The sequence below is a fragment of the Octodon degus genome, unplaced genomic scaffold, assembly GCF_000260255.1.
Source record: "Octodon degus isolate 3935 unplaced genomic scaffold, OctDeg1.0 scaffold00177, whole genome shotgun sequence".
Lineage (NCBI taxonomy): Eukaryota > Metazoa > Chordata > Mammalia > Rodentia > Octodontidae > Octodon > Octodon degus.
Genome location: NW_004524753.1, coordinates 4,529,966 through 4,544,175, shown reverse-complemented (window position 1 = coordinate 4,544,175; position 14,210 = coordinate 4,529,966). Strand labels below are relative to the sequence as shown.

At 44.8% G+C, this 14,210-nt stretch overlaps 1 protein-coding gene across 1 annotated transcript in view; it reads right to left on the bottom strand.

The window, feature by feature from the left end:
- Iqgap2 (IQ motif containing GTPase activating protein 2) overlaps positions 1 to 14,210 on the bottom strand; it is a 314,540-nt gene that overhangs the window by 259,221 nt on the left and 41,109 nt on the right. Inside the window, exon 2 of the mRNA XM_012517419.2 lies at positions 6,505 to 6,604. Coding sequence (XP_012372873.2) covers positions 6,505 to 6,604 — 100 coding nt within the window. The remainder of the gene's footprint in view (positions 1 to 6,504; positions 6,605 to 14,210) is intronic.

Genomic DNA, 14,210 nt, shown 5'->3' with positions numbered 1-14,210 from the left:
TGCTAAACTCTGCTCAGCCTAAAAAGCTGGGGCCTGGGGCCTTGCCAGCATGTGGCTCCTGAGGCTCGCCTTATGGGCCCATCCTCAGCCAAGCTTCATGCAAGGCCAGGCCTGAGAGCAGCTCCGGCCTGAAGTGCCATTGCCTACCAGTAGCTGCACAGAGCAACCCCGTTCTTAGCTGACTGCCATAGGATAGTAGAGGTGAGGAAGGGAGGAATAATGCAGCTACCATGGAAACATAAAAGCTGTTTATGTTTTGAAAATACGATTAAGAAATTCCTTAAAACGCAGCACACTTGCTGGGCATGGTGGTGCACGCCTGTAATCCCAGCGCTTAGGAGGCTGAAGCAGGAGGGTCATTCCAAGTTTGAAATGAGCCTGGACTACAAAGTGAGTTCAAGGCCAGCCTGAGCTGCACAGTGAGACCCTGATACCAAAAGGCAAACAAACAAACAAATAAACAACCCAGCAAGCTGTGTAGAGCAACAATCAGTCTTTAATGATTTGATTACTGAGCGGGGGGGGGGGGGGGGTGTTCCCTCCAAAGTCTAAGTGGTTATCAGTGCAGCTTCTGAGCACAACTGTGTAAATGTCCACAGCAGCAAGGACAAGTGAGGTACAGCAAAAAGAAAAAATCCAGTAGATACTGCAAGCCCCACTGGAATAAGCTTTCTTTTACTTTTTTAAGAATAATCACAACTGTTTATCATTAAGTCAAGCCACACTCATGGCTTTCCCTTGCTTAAAACACTTGAAACATGTCTTCTTTCACTCTCTGATTCTCTCACTCTCTGTTAGGCAAGGCCTGAGCTTCAGACTTGATTTAATCATGGTGTCCTTCAGGCATCTGAGTAGGAAACACGGACACAAAGGCAATCGCACCCGTGTTTTGTTTTCTTTTCAGGGCACTACAAAACTGTCCTAGACGTACTCGTACAAAGAACAGTTTGGCTCACATCAAGAGCTCTTTAAAGATAATATTTCTAGACAAGCCCATCACCAAGGGAAGGATTTTCTGCTTTGTTTATTTTCAAAGTTATGATAGAAAAAGTAAGCACAGCAGAAGATCTGCATGCATTTTCTCTTTCCTCAGAAAAGGAATCTAACATTACAGGAACTTTCCTTGGGGGACACAATAGTGGCCTCATTCATAACCACCTGCTTAACTGCAATGTGCACACGCCCTCACCATTTCTTGCCAAGACTCCCTCTCCTGTGTTCTGACCTTCACAGCACCTCCAGGTGGATTCAGTTCCGAAACCCAGAGTTTTCCAAAGATAGCTCTAGCTCCGACTTTTTGCACAATTGTCCCCAGAAACTAAAGAATTGACTTTCTTAAAATAGTCATTTATATTATTCAAATGTATTGTACCTGGATTAGTAAGAATTCTACTCAGTGGTACTAATTATTTAAATTAAAGGAGTAATGTTTCCAAAACACTGGAATTTCCGGTAATCAAGAGGGCTTCTCAGAGCCTGCATGAGTAAGTAGCTAGCAAGCACACTAATCTGAAAACAGACCCATTTTAGCAAAATTTTCAAAGCAACAAAGCTAGAAAGCTGGCTCCTGGGGATATCTGAAAAGAAAAAATTAAAAGTTCATTTTGTATTACTGTAAATGGCAGAAGAATAGAAGGCTTAGTTTAAACTAGCTTGGGGCTGTGAGTACAGCTCTGTGGTAGAACACTTGCCTAGCATGCATGAAGTTCTGAGTTCAATCCCCAACACCCCCAAAACAAAACAAAAACAATCAAGGCAATGATAATCTTATAATCTTATTAACATAACCAGTCAGGGTCAGCCAGATAGCTTAGCAGACTAAGCCCCTGTTTAAGCAAGAGGAGAGACTGGGATTTGATCCCCAGGATCACTTGCTGGTGCTGGCCCCATCCCTGGGGCATGCTCAGCCAAGCACCCAGGGTGGTGCACACCTGTAATCCCAGTGCTGGGGAAGCTGAAAAAGGTGGATCACTATGAGTCTGAGTTGCATAGTGAGACCCTGTACCAAAAACACACAAACAAACAAACAAACAAACACTACATAACCAGTCTGCTCAAGACACCATCCAACTTCTAGCTGGGTTTTTGAGAGTAACAAAAAGTATTTTCCTTTTTAGGGGAGAGGGGGAATCAAACTCAGGACCTGGCACTTGCCAAGCAGGCAATGTGTAGCTGAGCTATATCCTAGGATTTTCCCGCCAGTTTCCACCAAAGCACCTTTCTGGGTTCAATTTCAAAAGGATATGAAGGCATTCTGTAGAAGGCAGCTTCTAAAGATCTCCCCTTTGAATTCTTACCCATGCGTAATCCCCTCCCCTTGGGCATAACCTGGATTTAGTAACTTGATTTCAATGAATAGACACAGTAAACCTAATGTGCAGCCCTCCTGAGACTGGGTTATAAAACCATTCTTGCCCACTCTACTGGAAGCTGGCAGCTCTACTGGAAGCTGCCTAAGGAGAAACCCTATGGCAAGCAGCTGAGGAAAGATTCACAGCAACAAGGAACTAGGTCTTCAATCCAAAAGCCTGTCAGGAACAGGACTCTGCCAACACTACTGAGTATTGAGCTTGAAGAGAATGTGGCCGAGGTGTTTTCCAGCCTGTGTCACTACTGGGAGGTGGCAGAACCATTGAGAGGTGAAGCCTAGCCAGAGGCAGTTACATCATCAGAGTGCGCTCTTAAAAAAGATATTAGGGCTCTATCCCTTCCTGTCTGTCAGCCATGCATTCCTGCCATGACATTCTGTGACACCACAGGCCCAAAGTATAGCAGAAAATGCTTCTCCCCCAGGCAGTGTACTTCAGTCGGTTAGTTGCCCAGTTAATAGATCTTGTTCCAAAACTGGTTGTTTTATCTCTTAAAAAAGGCTGTTCACCGTCCTGCCTAGGTGGCCATTATGATTCACACTGTATAAACCAATCCCTAGTTCACGAGCCATTCTGCCTCTGTACTTCCAGCTTGCTAATCTCAAATAAACCCTAGACCACCAGAGATCAGGGCCTGATATTTTGGGAGTGATCCCAATCAGTGCCCGTTGATGTAAATAAATCTGCCTCCAAATCCTGGGCGTAGTTTGAGTGTTTCTGCTTGCCCTTGCAAATTTTTGAAACCATGAGCAAATATAAACACTCCTCCTTTAAACTGATTATTGAGGTATTTTGTTACAATAGCAAAAAGCTGACTAGGCACACATTGACATTAATGTCAGTATTTTGACACATACCCCGGCTCCATAATTCTATAAAGTAGGAGCAATAATTTCAAATCAAAAGTCATCCTCATACACAGGTCACCTTTCTTCACTTACTCACTACTAAGCCATGTATCTTTTAATTCACTGTGGGTTTAATGACTTGTTGACAGTTCCCAGCTTCATAATACACTGGGTCACAGCTAAAGGACTTGCATCATCTAATTGCAATATAGAATTTTCTACAGACTCTGCAACATAGCAGTTTTACCTCTAGGCTGGCCGGCTTTCTAGAATCCTAATATACATCTACTTCACATCTTACTCTTTACCCCCAACACCCAAAACCTACTGGAAATGGTGAGTTGTCAACTATCTTTAATAATGAAGGATAGTAATCCAGTGTTGAGCATTCAAACACGCAACAGATACAAAGCCATGAGACCTTATAATTAAGGAGTTTTAACCTGGATGGGTAGGCCAAAGAAAGATTCCCTGAAAAAGTAAGCTATGATCTAAAGAACGAATACATTTGAGTAGAAGAGGTAGGCTCAAATAGCCATATAATTCACCTTTTAAAATGTATAATTCAGTAGTTGTTTAGAGTTGTGCAACCATCACCACAGTGAATTTTATGACATCTTGTTAGTACCAAAGCAGCCCCACACCCACAGCAGCTGTCCCTCATCCTGCCCTTCACCAGCCTTTCTAACCTACTTCACCTCAATAGCTTTGCGTACTCTGGGTACCTCACACACTATGCGGCCTTCTGTGCCTTCTTTCATCTGGCACAGTGTTCTTAAAGTTCATCCACACTGCAGTATCTTTCACAGATGAATAATACTCCCTTGTGTAGTATGCTTTATATCTAGTAGATGTCCTATAATTTCAATGTATGCACAACCAAAGAAAGTGTGTACATATTAATAAATTATTCACAAATACACATTACATTTAATCTCTTATAAATTATGAAAAACAATCTTAGAGGGAAATCTTTTTATTTTTATAGTCTATTCTTTTAAAGAAACAATTCCTTTTTTTGGGGGGAGGGTCTACAGGGTGTTCAGGGTCTCACTACTAGATCAGACTCGTAGTGATCCGCATGTTTACAGCCTCCCAAGTGCTGGGATTACAGGGGCGCACCACCACACCCAGTCTCAATTGCCGTCTCAGTAGCCCCCGGGATCAGACCTCCAGTCCCTGTGCCTACTTGTAGGCGCTTTAATCCGCTCCGCTATTAAGAAACTATTCCTGAGGAAAGCTTCTTCAAAGAACATGGGATCATTGTTACGGTGACTTTCTAAAATGAAGTTCAAATACAGTACCAAATTTCAGAAGTAGTAGAGAAGATGACAAGCTTTCAGGCTACACTTATATCACCTGATATATTAGAGACAAAACTGTCCTTACATTATCACCATATACCTGACACTACAGTTGGCAGAATGCTTTCATCTTTTCTGCCTTTCTTCCTGCCTTCCTTCTTCCTTCCTTTTCTTCCTCTCTCTCTCTCTTTCTCTCTCTCTCTCTCTCTCTCCTCCCCCCATTATTTTATTATGAGACAGTGTCTCACTAACTTTACTATTCTCACCCTCCTTCTCCTGAGTAGCTGGGATTACAAACATGTGCTACCAGGCCCAGTTCATGTTTTTAACCTTCTGTAGTTGCTATTTAGAAAAAGAAAAAGCTCATGTAATCCATAGAGCATATTGTCTTTATTGTCCCATTTACAGAGGTGACACAACTGAACTTCCTCATGGGCCTGGTGACCTGTCCACGGCCACAGAGTACATAAGTGTTGGTGGAGCAGGGAATAAAAATTCAGGTCTATCTACTACCAATCACATACCTGTCCCCTACATGACATGCTTTTCCACCTACCAAAAACAAAACAAACAAAAGAAAAACCAAAGCAAAATAGACAAAAGCTTAGATGTGAAGCATAGGGGAAAGGAAGAAAGTTTCCATTAATCCTCAAAATGTTTTCATGAAAAGTACAATTTGCTTGAATGTCTATGAACCACTCACTTTATCAAATTTTTTTTCCCCAGTAACTTAAGGAGTATTTTCAACACTCTTAGACTAGTAGGGAATCTTTAGCATCCTGAAACTTACCCATAGGCTTCACAGATACTTAAACAACTTTTAAGACTCGCTCACCAGAGTTTAGAGGAAGTTACAACGGAGAATAGTAAACACTGTGAAACCCCCATAAAGCAATTTTGATGCCAAATTAGGACATATATCACCCAGTAGGACTCTACAAAACACTTATTAAAATCCTCGTAATTCTAACTCTGGAGATAATCATTTATCAGTGATCAGAGATAATTAACACCAATGACCATTTAACTGTTTATTTTCTGTGTGAATAAGAGGACTGGAACGCACCATCTGCCCATAAAATGATATGTCTGCTCCCACATGGAGCCCCATATCACACAGGGCTTACTCAAACTATAACACATCTGGACAATGTTGTATTTACCCAGCCAGGGTCAAAGTTCTCTTGAGTCCTTTGATAAAGAAAGTGTTTGCACTTAGGATTCTTTATCTTTACTTTCTCCTTGGAGAACCCAACACTTACTTAATCAGAAGAGTCCAAAAGAGTCAGTGTGATTTTAGAGACAAAATGCCTTAAGTGGCCACACACCCACAGGTTAAGCAGGGAATTGCTGTCATAAACCCACACTCAGGTTAGTTACCCATGCATGGACTTCAGCCCATAAGCTATTGTCATTGGCATTTACCATCATAAATGGTGATGTACTGAGGGTGAATAGGAGACCTGAGGCCTTTGGGGCAAAGGAACCCAACACAGTCACTGCCCTTCCATATCTGTGAAAGTAAGGTGAAGAGTTTGACACAATCTGGACTTTGCTCAGGGTTTCCTGGGAAAGGGAAGTGAACCTTTGCCTCCCTAGTACCTTGACCTTGACTGTGATGGCAATTTTTGCTCAATTCTGCCTAAACAAGAAGCAGTTCATCTTTTCTCCCATAGGCCTGCTACCAACAGGAGTGCAAACGAGTTATTAAAAGTGCAGCCACATCTGCACCGGTGAGTGCTGTTGCGCCCAGCTGGGGTGAGGATAGAACACAGTGTGGAGGGGTCAGCCCACTCCCCCTGGCTTGGCACGGGAGTTTCCAAATCAAAATCACTCACTGCAGGCAAGAACCTCTCCCCAGTCACCCTCAACTCTGACAACTCTTTAGAACTGCTGGCCCATCCATGTCCCTTCCAGTCACCCAACCCACACCTTGCCCCAGCTTATCTCCAAGAGGAGAGACATGCAGAGTCTGGATCTTACCTCTTGGCTTCCTCCAGGTGGCACAGATACTCATAAGCAATGTTCTGCCGTCTCCTCTCATCCATCTCCTCTGCAGAAAGTCTTTCATCGTCTACAATAGCTGGAAACAGAGGACACAGCGCATCACTACAGGGCAGTGTCATCCCAAAAACACTTGAGCCCCAGACACTAAGCAGAAGAAACTCAGGAGGAGGGTGGAGCTCAATGGTACAGTGCATGCTTCACTAAGTGAAGCTCTGGTTTCCATCCCCAGCACCACAAATAAAGAACTGTTAAGTTCATCTGTGCTTTAGCACTGAACACCAAGACACAGGAGTACTGAAGCACCATGCGTAGAAAGAGATTTGCCTTTGGGCTTTACATTATAGTATTTCTAACACTTGATCTTAGCCAAAAGGCTAAGAAGTGATTATAGTATTTCTAACAAAAGAGCAAGTCTGAAAAAAAGGTTGAAATCACAAAATGATAGAGTGAGAGCGGTGATCATGTTTCATGAAGGGAATGCCAGAGGGTTTGGGCAGCATCAAACGCATTAGAGCCTGGTTTACCAGAGACAACTGTTCTTACCCAGAAAGTGGGCTTGCCCAGTGGCTGAGCTCAGGGGCTCCCATGTGGTGCCCACAGACCCTTGGATGTATGAAGAACTCACAGTACCTGTCTTTTCCCAATGCTGAGGAGCTCAATTCCCCTCACCCATGCCAACAGACTGATCAACCCCAGAGTAGGGCGGCCAAGTCTCTAGGATTTCTCTACTCACAGCCAATCTTTCTGGTCAATGGGCATCCAAGAGACACAGCACAGACAGGACATGGGCTGAGATGCCATCCCTGCACTTCTCACTTCCATCCAGGCCTGGCCTGTAAACTTCAACCCTTGTGACTTGTCATTTCCTGACTGCGCTTCCTTCTACCTGTAGCTTCCACAGCATCCAGCCGTCCCTTGGCCAGCTCTGCCTTGCTTATTCATAAGACACTGGTCCTTTCTTATAAAAAGAGCTCTTTCCTCCATCCTGAACTTTAAAAAATTCCAATAGTCATAAGACCAATTTTGTTTCTAGTTTGTTAGATTACTCATCTCATAAAAACAGTGCGTGTGTGTGTGTGTGTGTGTGTGTGTGTGTGCGTGTGTGTGTGTGTGTGTGGCAGTGTGGCACAGGAGGATGGTCAGCACTTGCTTTGTGTCTCCCAGCCACCAGCCCCTGCCAGCCCCTCTCACAAGTGGGACCCTGTCCCAAGCAGAAGAGGTAAGGACTAGAGGTCACCCATCTCTCTCCAGGAAAGCCACGCTAAGTGCCCTGATGATGAGATGTCAACAACAGCACTTTGGTGGATAGAGGGAACAAAGGGCCCATTTTGAACAATTACTGAGGCAAGTACAATGCTAAATGTTCATGATCTGAAACTAACACTCCACCCTCAGAGAACTCAGAAGAGGGGGCAGAGTAAGCTGATATCCATATAAAGTATGGCAGAATACCATCCACACAGAAACAAACCAGGATTTGTCCTTGGTGAGCACTGTCTTTAGCTCAAGGCCTCAGGCAGTGCATCTACTGTGCATTTCTCATAACTCTAAAGAAAATAATTTGCTCAGCTTTCCAGTCAGACACACAGACAGTGTGGCCATTTGCCTGCCAAAGAGCAGGAATGCTGAGAGCAGGAATCAAGTTGAGTGGAGCATAGGAGACTGGGGTAAGGTCTCCGTGCAGGCATGAGGAGGAGGAGAAGGAGAAGGAGGAGGAGGAAGAGGAGGACGAGGAGGAGGAGGTAAAGTGGTGGGGCGGAGGCAGAGAGCCTGGAGGAGGGGTCAGAGGCTTCTCTCTGACAGAGGTAGTACAGTGGACCCTCGAGTTATGACCAACCTGACCTACGAACAACTTGGTTTAACTTATGACCAAAGTCTTGAGTTATGACCTGAACGACAGCTGCTTGTACTTCCAGATGGTCTCAGATGCAGATGTAAGTCTTAAGGCCTTATGGAAGGAACATCACTACCTCCTTTCCTGTATGGGGTTAGTTGAGAAAGCCCGGGCCATCATGTAATGGTTAGCAGTCTAGACTCTGAGAAAGCCCAGGCCAGTGTCTCTCTAAGGACACTGAGGTACACCTGTATACAGGACAGAGACTTTGAAGGCCAGGGAAAGGAGCCTGAGCTTTCAACTGACAACCTGAGTTACACTCAGCCCTCAGAAACTGAGTTTGCCGCAGGAGCTCTACCTCACTCTCCACCTGTGGCCCCACCACCTTCCCACCGAAGTCCAGTCATTCAATGGGAGATATTACCACAGACCAGTGATACCACTAGGGCAAAACACAGATTTATCTTTACCAAAAGCATTTTCCTTTACTTTAAGAAGCTCAACTGGATCTAAACTTTAAGAGCATCATCTCATTTCAGCAATGTGCAGAAGATTCAGACAATCCCCTCTGTACCTCTACTTCCAGAGTGCAGGTGCTGCATGTCTGTCTTCTCAACTCTGTGACAGTGGTCAGCATGCAGGCCTCTTCCCAGGTCCTCTGTTACCACCAGATGCATCTTTCCAATACACAGTCCTACTGCTTGGTCATTCTCCCACTCCAAAGCAGTAGTTCTTTCAAGAAGGGACTCTATTTTGATTCAACTTTACATCTCCCTCATACCTGGTGTGGCTTTGTACACATGGACAGCATTCAAATATTTGGGGGAAAAAATGAGAAAATCATTGCCCTACAATCCATGTAACTTAAATCAAACTATGATTCTCATAGTCATGTCTTAAAAGATACTGGGCATGCTATGTTAGCTTTCTGTTACTATAACAAAATACCTGAGATAAATCAACTTATAAGGAGGAAAAGTTTATTACAGCTCATGGTTTCAAAGGTTTCAGTCCATGGTCACTTGGTCCTACTGCTTTGGGCCTATGGTGGCACAGAACGTCACGTGGAGCCACATGGCACAGGAAGTCTGCTCACCTTGTGGCAGGCAGAAACAAAGAAAAACAGAAGGGGCCTGGAGCCTCCATGCCCTAGCTCAAACTGTCCCACTCTAAATACCCTCTGTCAAGACTATTCTTCCAGGGATCATTTCTCTAGTATGGTACTAATACCCTCTCTCATGGTCCTCTTACACTTTAATAGCAAATGCCTAGTAGATGTCTGTGTCCTCAAGGTGTGTTCGGCATTCTTCCATGAATAGGCTGCATGGGTTGTGGAGATAGTTTGGTGCTCTATACGCCTGCCTGGCAAGCATAAGGACCTGAGTTTGATCGCCGGTGCCACACGCTGTGTTGGCCTGAGAACCCTGGGTGTGCCGTGCTGGCCCTGAAGCCCAGCGTGGTGGTACACACCTGTAATCACAGTGCTGGGGAGGCTGAAACAGGAGGATAACTAGGAGTCTGAGCTATGCAGTGAGACCCTGTATGAAATAAATAAGCAAATTATGCCCCACTGCCTATAAAGCACAATTTTTTAAAAAACAAGAAAGGCTGCATGCACTACAAGAATATCTGGTAAACCAATAATATATGAAAAGAAAAGACTAACCTATGTGGAACAATTTTAGTTGCCTATTTATACTGAATAAAAGAGGCTGTGGTCATCAGCAGGGCTCATTCAAAACCATGGCACAGACGTCACTCAACTGACATTCAAGGACTAGGTTCTGTGTGGCACAAGTCAAAGCACCAGGGAGAGGGCAGTTAACCAAACACACACTCTTCCAGGCTCTGTGGACACATCCCTCTTTTCCCTTCCGACCTTTCACACCTGGCTGTGGCCCTTCCCATCTCACACTGCAGCCTCACCTGCCTTCATTTGATGATGAGGACACCTGACATGGCCTACAGTCAAGGTGGAAGGCAAGGTTATGAGTCTGACAAAGTCTTATTGCAAGCAGGTGCTTCTGAGCCTCAGGGGTGCCTACAAATATTGCTGTATTACTCAGCATTTACTACATAATGACCACTGATAAGAGCTCTTGTGTGGATTCCAGCCCTGTCACTCCAAGAGCCATCAAGGAACTAATAATTCATCTGAGACATGGCTTTACTGCCTATAAAGCATTTTTCCCTATGCTATTGTGTGGTTCCCACAATCATTCTGAAAGATAGGCATTAGCTCTTTCTTATAAATGAGGAAACTAAGGTCAAGCGAAGGAAAGGGATCATCCCATGGTGACGCCTAGAGTCAGCAACAGACCTGGGGCTGGCACTAAGGTTACTTAGCATGATAGCTGACTGCTACCCTGGTCCAAACCAACACTCACCAACAAACTCATGGAACAGGTTAGCGAAAAGGCTCCAGAATTCTTTTTATTTATTTTTTTGGCAGAACCGGGGATTGAACTCAGGCCCTTGTGCTTGCCAGGGAAGCACTTATTCCACTGAGCCATCTCCCCGGCCCCAATTCCTTTTATTTTACTTCCACTTGATTAACTGATTTTCTCTACATTTCATCTGTGCTAGCTGCCTTAAGTGCTGATATTAATAAAGACATGGTGAAGAATAACTTTCTGTAGTATTAGCAAGGGGCCGGGGAGATGGCTCAGTAGGATAAGCGCTTGACTGGCAAACGCAAGGATCTGAGTTCAATCCCCGGTTCCGCCAAAAAAAAAAAAAATAAAAATAAAAAATGTAATATTAGCAAGCCATAAAATACCATTTATACAATCCACTGAATTTGCCAAAAGATGGTATTTTAAACCAATTACAGTCTATGGAAATCTCATGATAGGGCTTATTCTGAGGCCTAACGAACAGAATAAAGCTGAGTTGGTATAAAACATGTAGAAATAGAAACTCAGGTTGATGTGGAAGGTTCCTTTCCCAAAGAACATCCACAAATTCCAATCAAAATGGCCCAGAACCCATTTCCTTGAATAAGGAGTTCACACGGTCACAGGTCACATCGCACCTCGGCTACGTGCTACCTTCTCTCGCTGACGCTGACTCCTCTATATCCTGTGTGATGAATTCATTCACCAGTCCACAAATATTTGAGTGGCTACCTGGTGCCTGTCTACTCTAGGGGCTGGGCACAAGGGACAAGTGTGACTCATAAGGCCTCCCAGTGTCTTTATCACAGGTGAATAAGTGGAAAGTTTGCATTGCAAGAGGCTTGTGTAGGAGAGGGATATATGAGAGGGAGGATTGGTAAGAGTCCACAAAACCAGGAGCAGGAATCTGGTTTTATAAAATACTATCCCTTTTTAAGGAAAAGGAGAAGACTAGGACTAGGACAGGAATTACCAATTTGGAGAACTTCTTTACCCATACTTTAGTATTTTAAATACATGTTGTTATTCTGTGTGACTCAAAATTTCTGCGAGGAATCCTGACTATCTTTGGGTACAGAATTCACTCTGTTTGTGGAATGAACACTCTTGGGGAGTGGAATCTGCTTAGCCTAGAAAAGACCTAAGCAGCTGTGTCCATTCTCTGAGCTTCAGGACCAGTCACCAGAGACAGCATTTATACCCTGAGGAAGGCACCAGATGGAAGACAACTTCTGAGACCCCAAACTTGGGTAGAGGTAAGGGGATGGGATTAAAAAGATAGAACAGTCCAAGCCTCCAGGGGAGCTGCAGATTCAGTAAAGTCAATGCACACATCATAATGCACACATCTTCCAGCTTTGAACCAGTGTCTGGAAGTATTTCACAGGCACTTAAGTGTTAAAAGACCCCAGGATCAAATTCCCTAAACTGAATTTTCTTTTGAAAAATAGGCCAACCTGAGGTTGAAGTTTTTAGCAACCCACAGGCAGCTGAAAGAGGGAGGATGTCAACCCGTTAAAACCCTGGGAGGCTCTGTCACGTCACCAAGTTCCTGCAGCGCTCAGGGCACAACTTTGAGTCCCATCGATTCCACGTCACTGTTAAGGGCCAGGATGTAGCACACGCTCACTAAAGGCACAGACTGATGTGCTCCACCCTGCGGTGGAGTGCACAGATCCTGCAGTGTCTGCTGCCCGAGATGACACAGCCACAAAAACCAGATGTGACGGGATGGTGGACAACCTCTGAAGCTTGGTCTCCCACCACACTCCTTGGCATCTCTCCCTTCATTGCATGTTTCTAAGAACTTTCCAACTGTACGTCAACAAACAACCTCAGGAACTATTCAGGTTAGACAAGGCTGTTCAGGCCCATGGTCCTCCGCTGTAATAAGAAAAGCCCTAAATCTCCAACCACAGCATTAGAAAGATTGCTTCTCATGCGGGGAAGTAAGGTAATCTACAGAAAGCTACAAGTTTACCAACAAGAGTTAGAGTCCCTGAGCAGCCACCGGTCCCCTTCTTGTGCCAGGAAGGTCAGCAGGGCCCAGAAGAATTAAGACACTTATTTGTCACAAATATTCAAAAGAATAGGCAAGTAGTTCAGTCTTGATGGAAGTACTGGAACCTTTTCTGAAAATGTGCTTTCAATGTACACGGCATTGAGATCCACATAGGAAACTGACTTGTACATTCCTGTTTTCATGCAAAAGGCCCCGGCTTCTCAAGAATGCTTTTGGGTGTTTTGTCTCTCAGCAGTACTGGGGATCAAACTCAGGCCTTTCCCACTGAGCTACTTCCCTCTCTCTCTTCAAACAAAATTTTTAAAAAGTTTGAGGAAGGGTCTTGCTCTCCTAACAGCGTCAAGCTGGGTTCAAACTTGTGATCCTCCTGCCTCAACCTCCTCCTAGAGTGCTGGGATTACAGGTGTGCACTACTACTCCCAGATGAACATCTTTTCTTTTTTAAAACTTTTTATTTTTAGGGAAGGGTTTACAGGGTGTTCAGGGTCTCACTATTAGATTGGACTTGTGGCCCGCTGGATCCCTCTGGACCCTGCCCAAACCAGGCGTGTGAGTGAGACCTTCAGCCATGCTGTTGGATACCTCTGAGCCCCTCCAGAACCAGCCCAGGCTAGCATGTGAGTGAGAACTTCCTCCGCACCCTCGGGGCCCCTCCAGACACAGCACACAGGCCTGGTGTGAAACTCTGCAGCTGAACTCCCTGCAGAGAGGCTAGGGGCCAGATCCACCCAGCTAATCCAGGAGCAGAACATTTTGCCAGAGGGGCACAGCAGGTTTCACTTCCAAGGGCTGTATCAGGAAGAAGCTGAACACAGTAGCCAGACCCAAGCCAGGCACAACTGGATGAACAGATTGGACTCATAGTGATCACCTGTTTACAGTCTCCCAAGAGCTGGGATTACAAGCATACACCACCACGCCCAGTCTCAATTGCCATCTCAGAGTGCCTTGGGGGTGGGACCAGCATGGCAGGCCCTGGGATCGAACCCCGTCCCCTGTGCCTGCTTACAGGCACTTTAATCAGCTGAGCTATTTGGCTGGCCCTGAATGTCTTACTTAAGCACTGAGTTGTCATCTGTTTCTACCAAACTTAGAAGGTAAAACCCAGGACAGCTTTGCAGAGGAGAACCTCATTTCTAATTCTCACAAAACAAAGAGAAATTCATTGTTACCTACTGTGCAAATGTGCACAAAACTTGGAAGCCCAGAACCGGTGATGGTGATGTTAGGGGCGAGTACTGTACAGGGATGGGTCAGCCTGCAGGCATCTGTCTAGGACTCTGTCCAGTTTGGAAGAAGTAAAGGTAATGGTCTCTAAATGTGTGGATTGCTTAGATAATTACAATCTAAAGATATATCCTGGAAACCAAACCTTTTCTTGTTACCAGAAAAGCACAGGGAAAATTCCATCTGCCCACTGCCTGTTCCT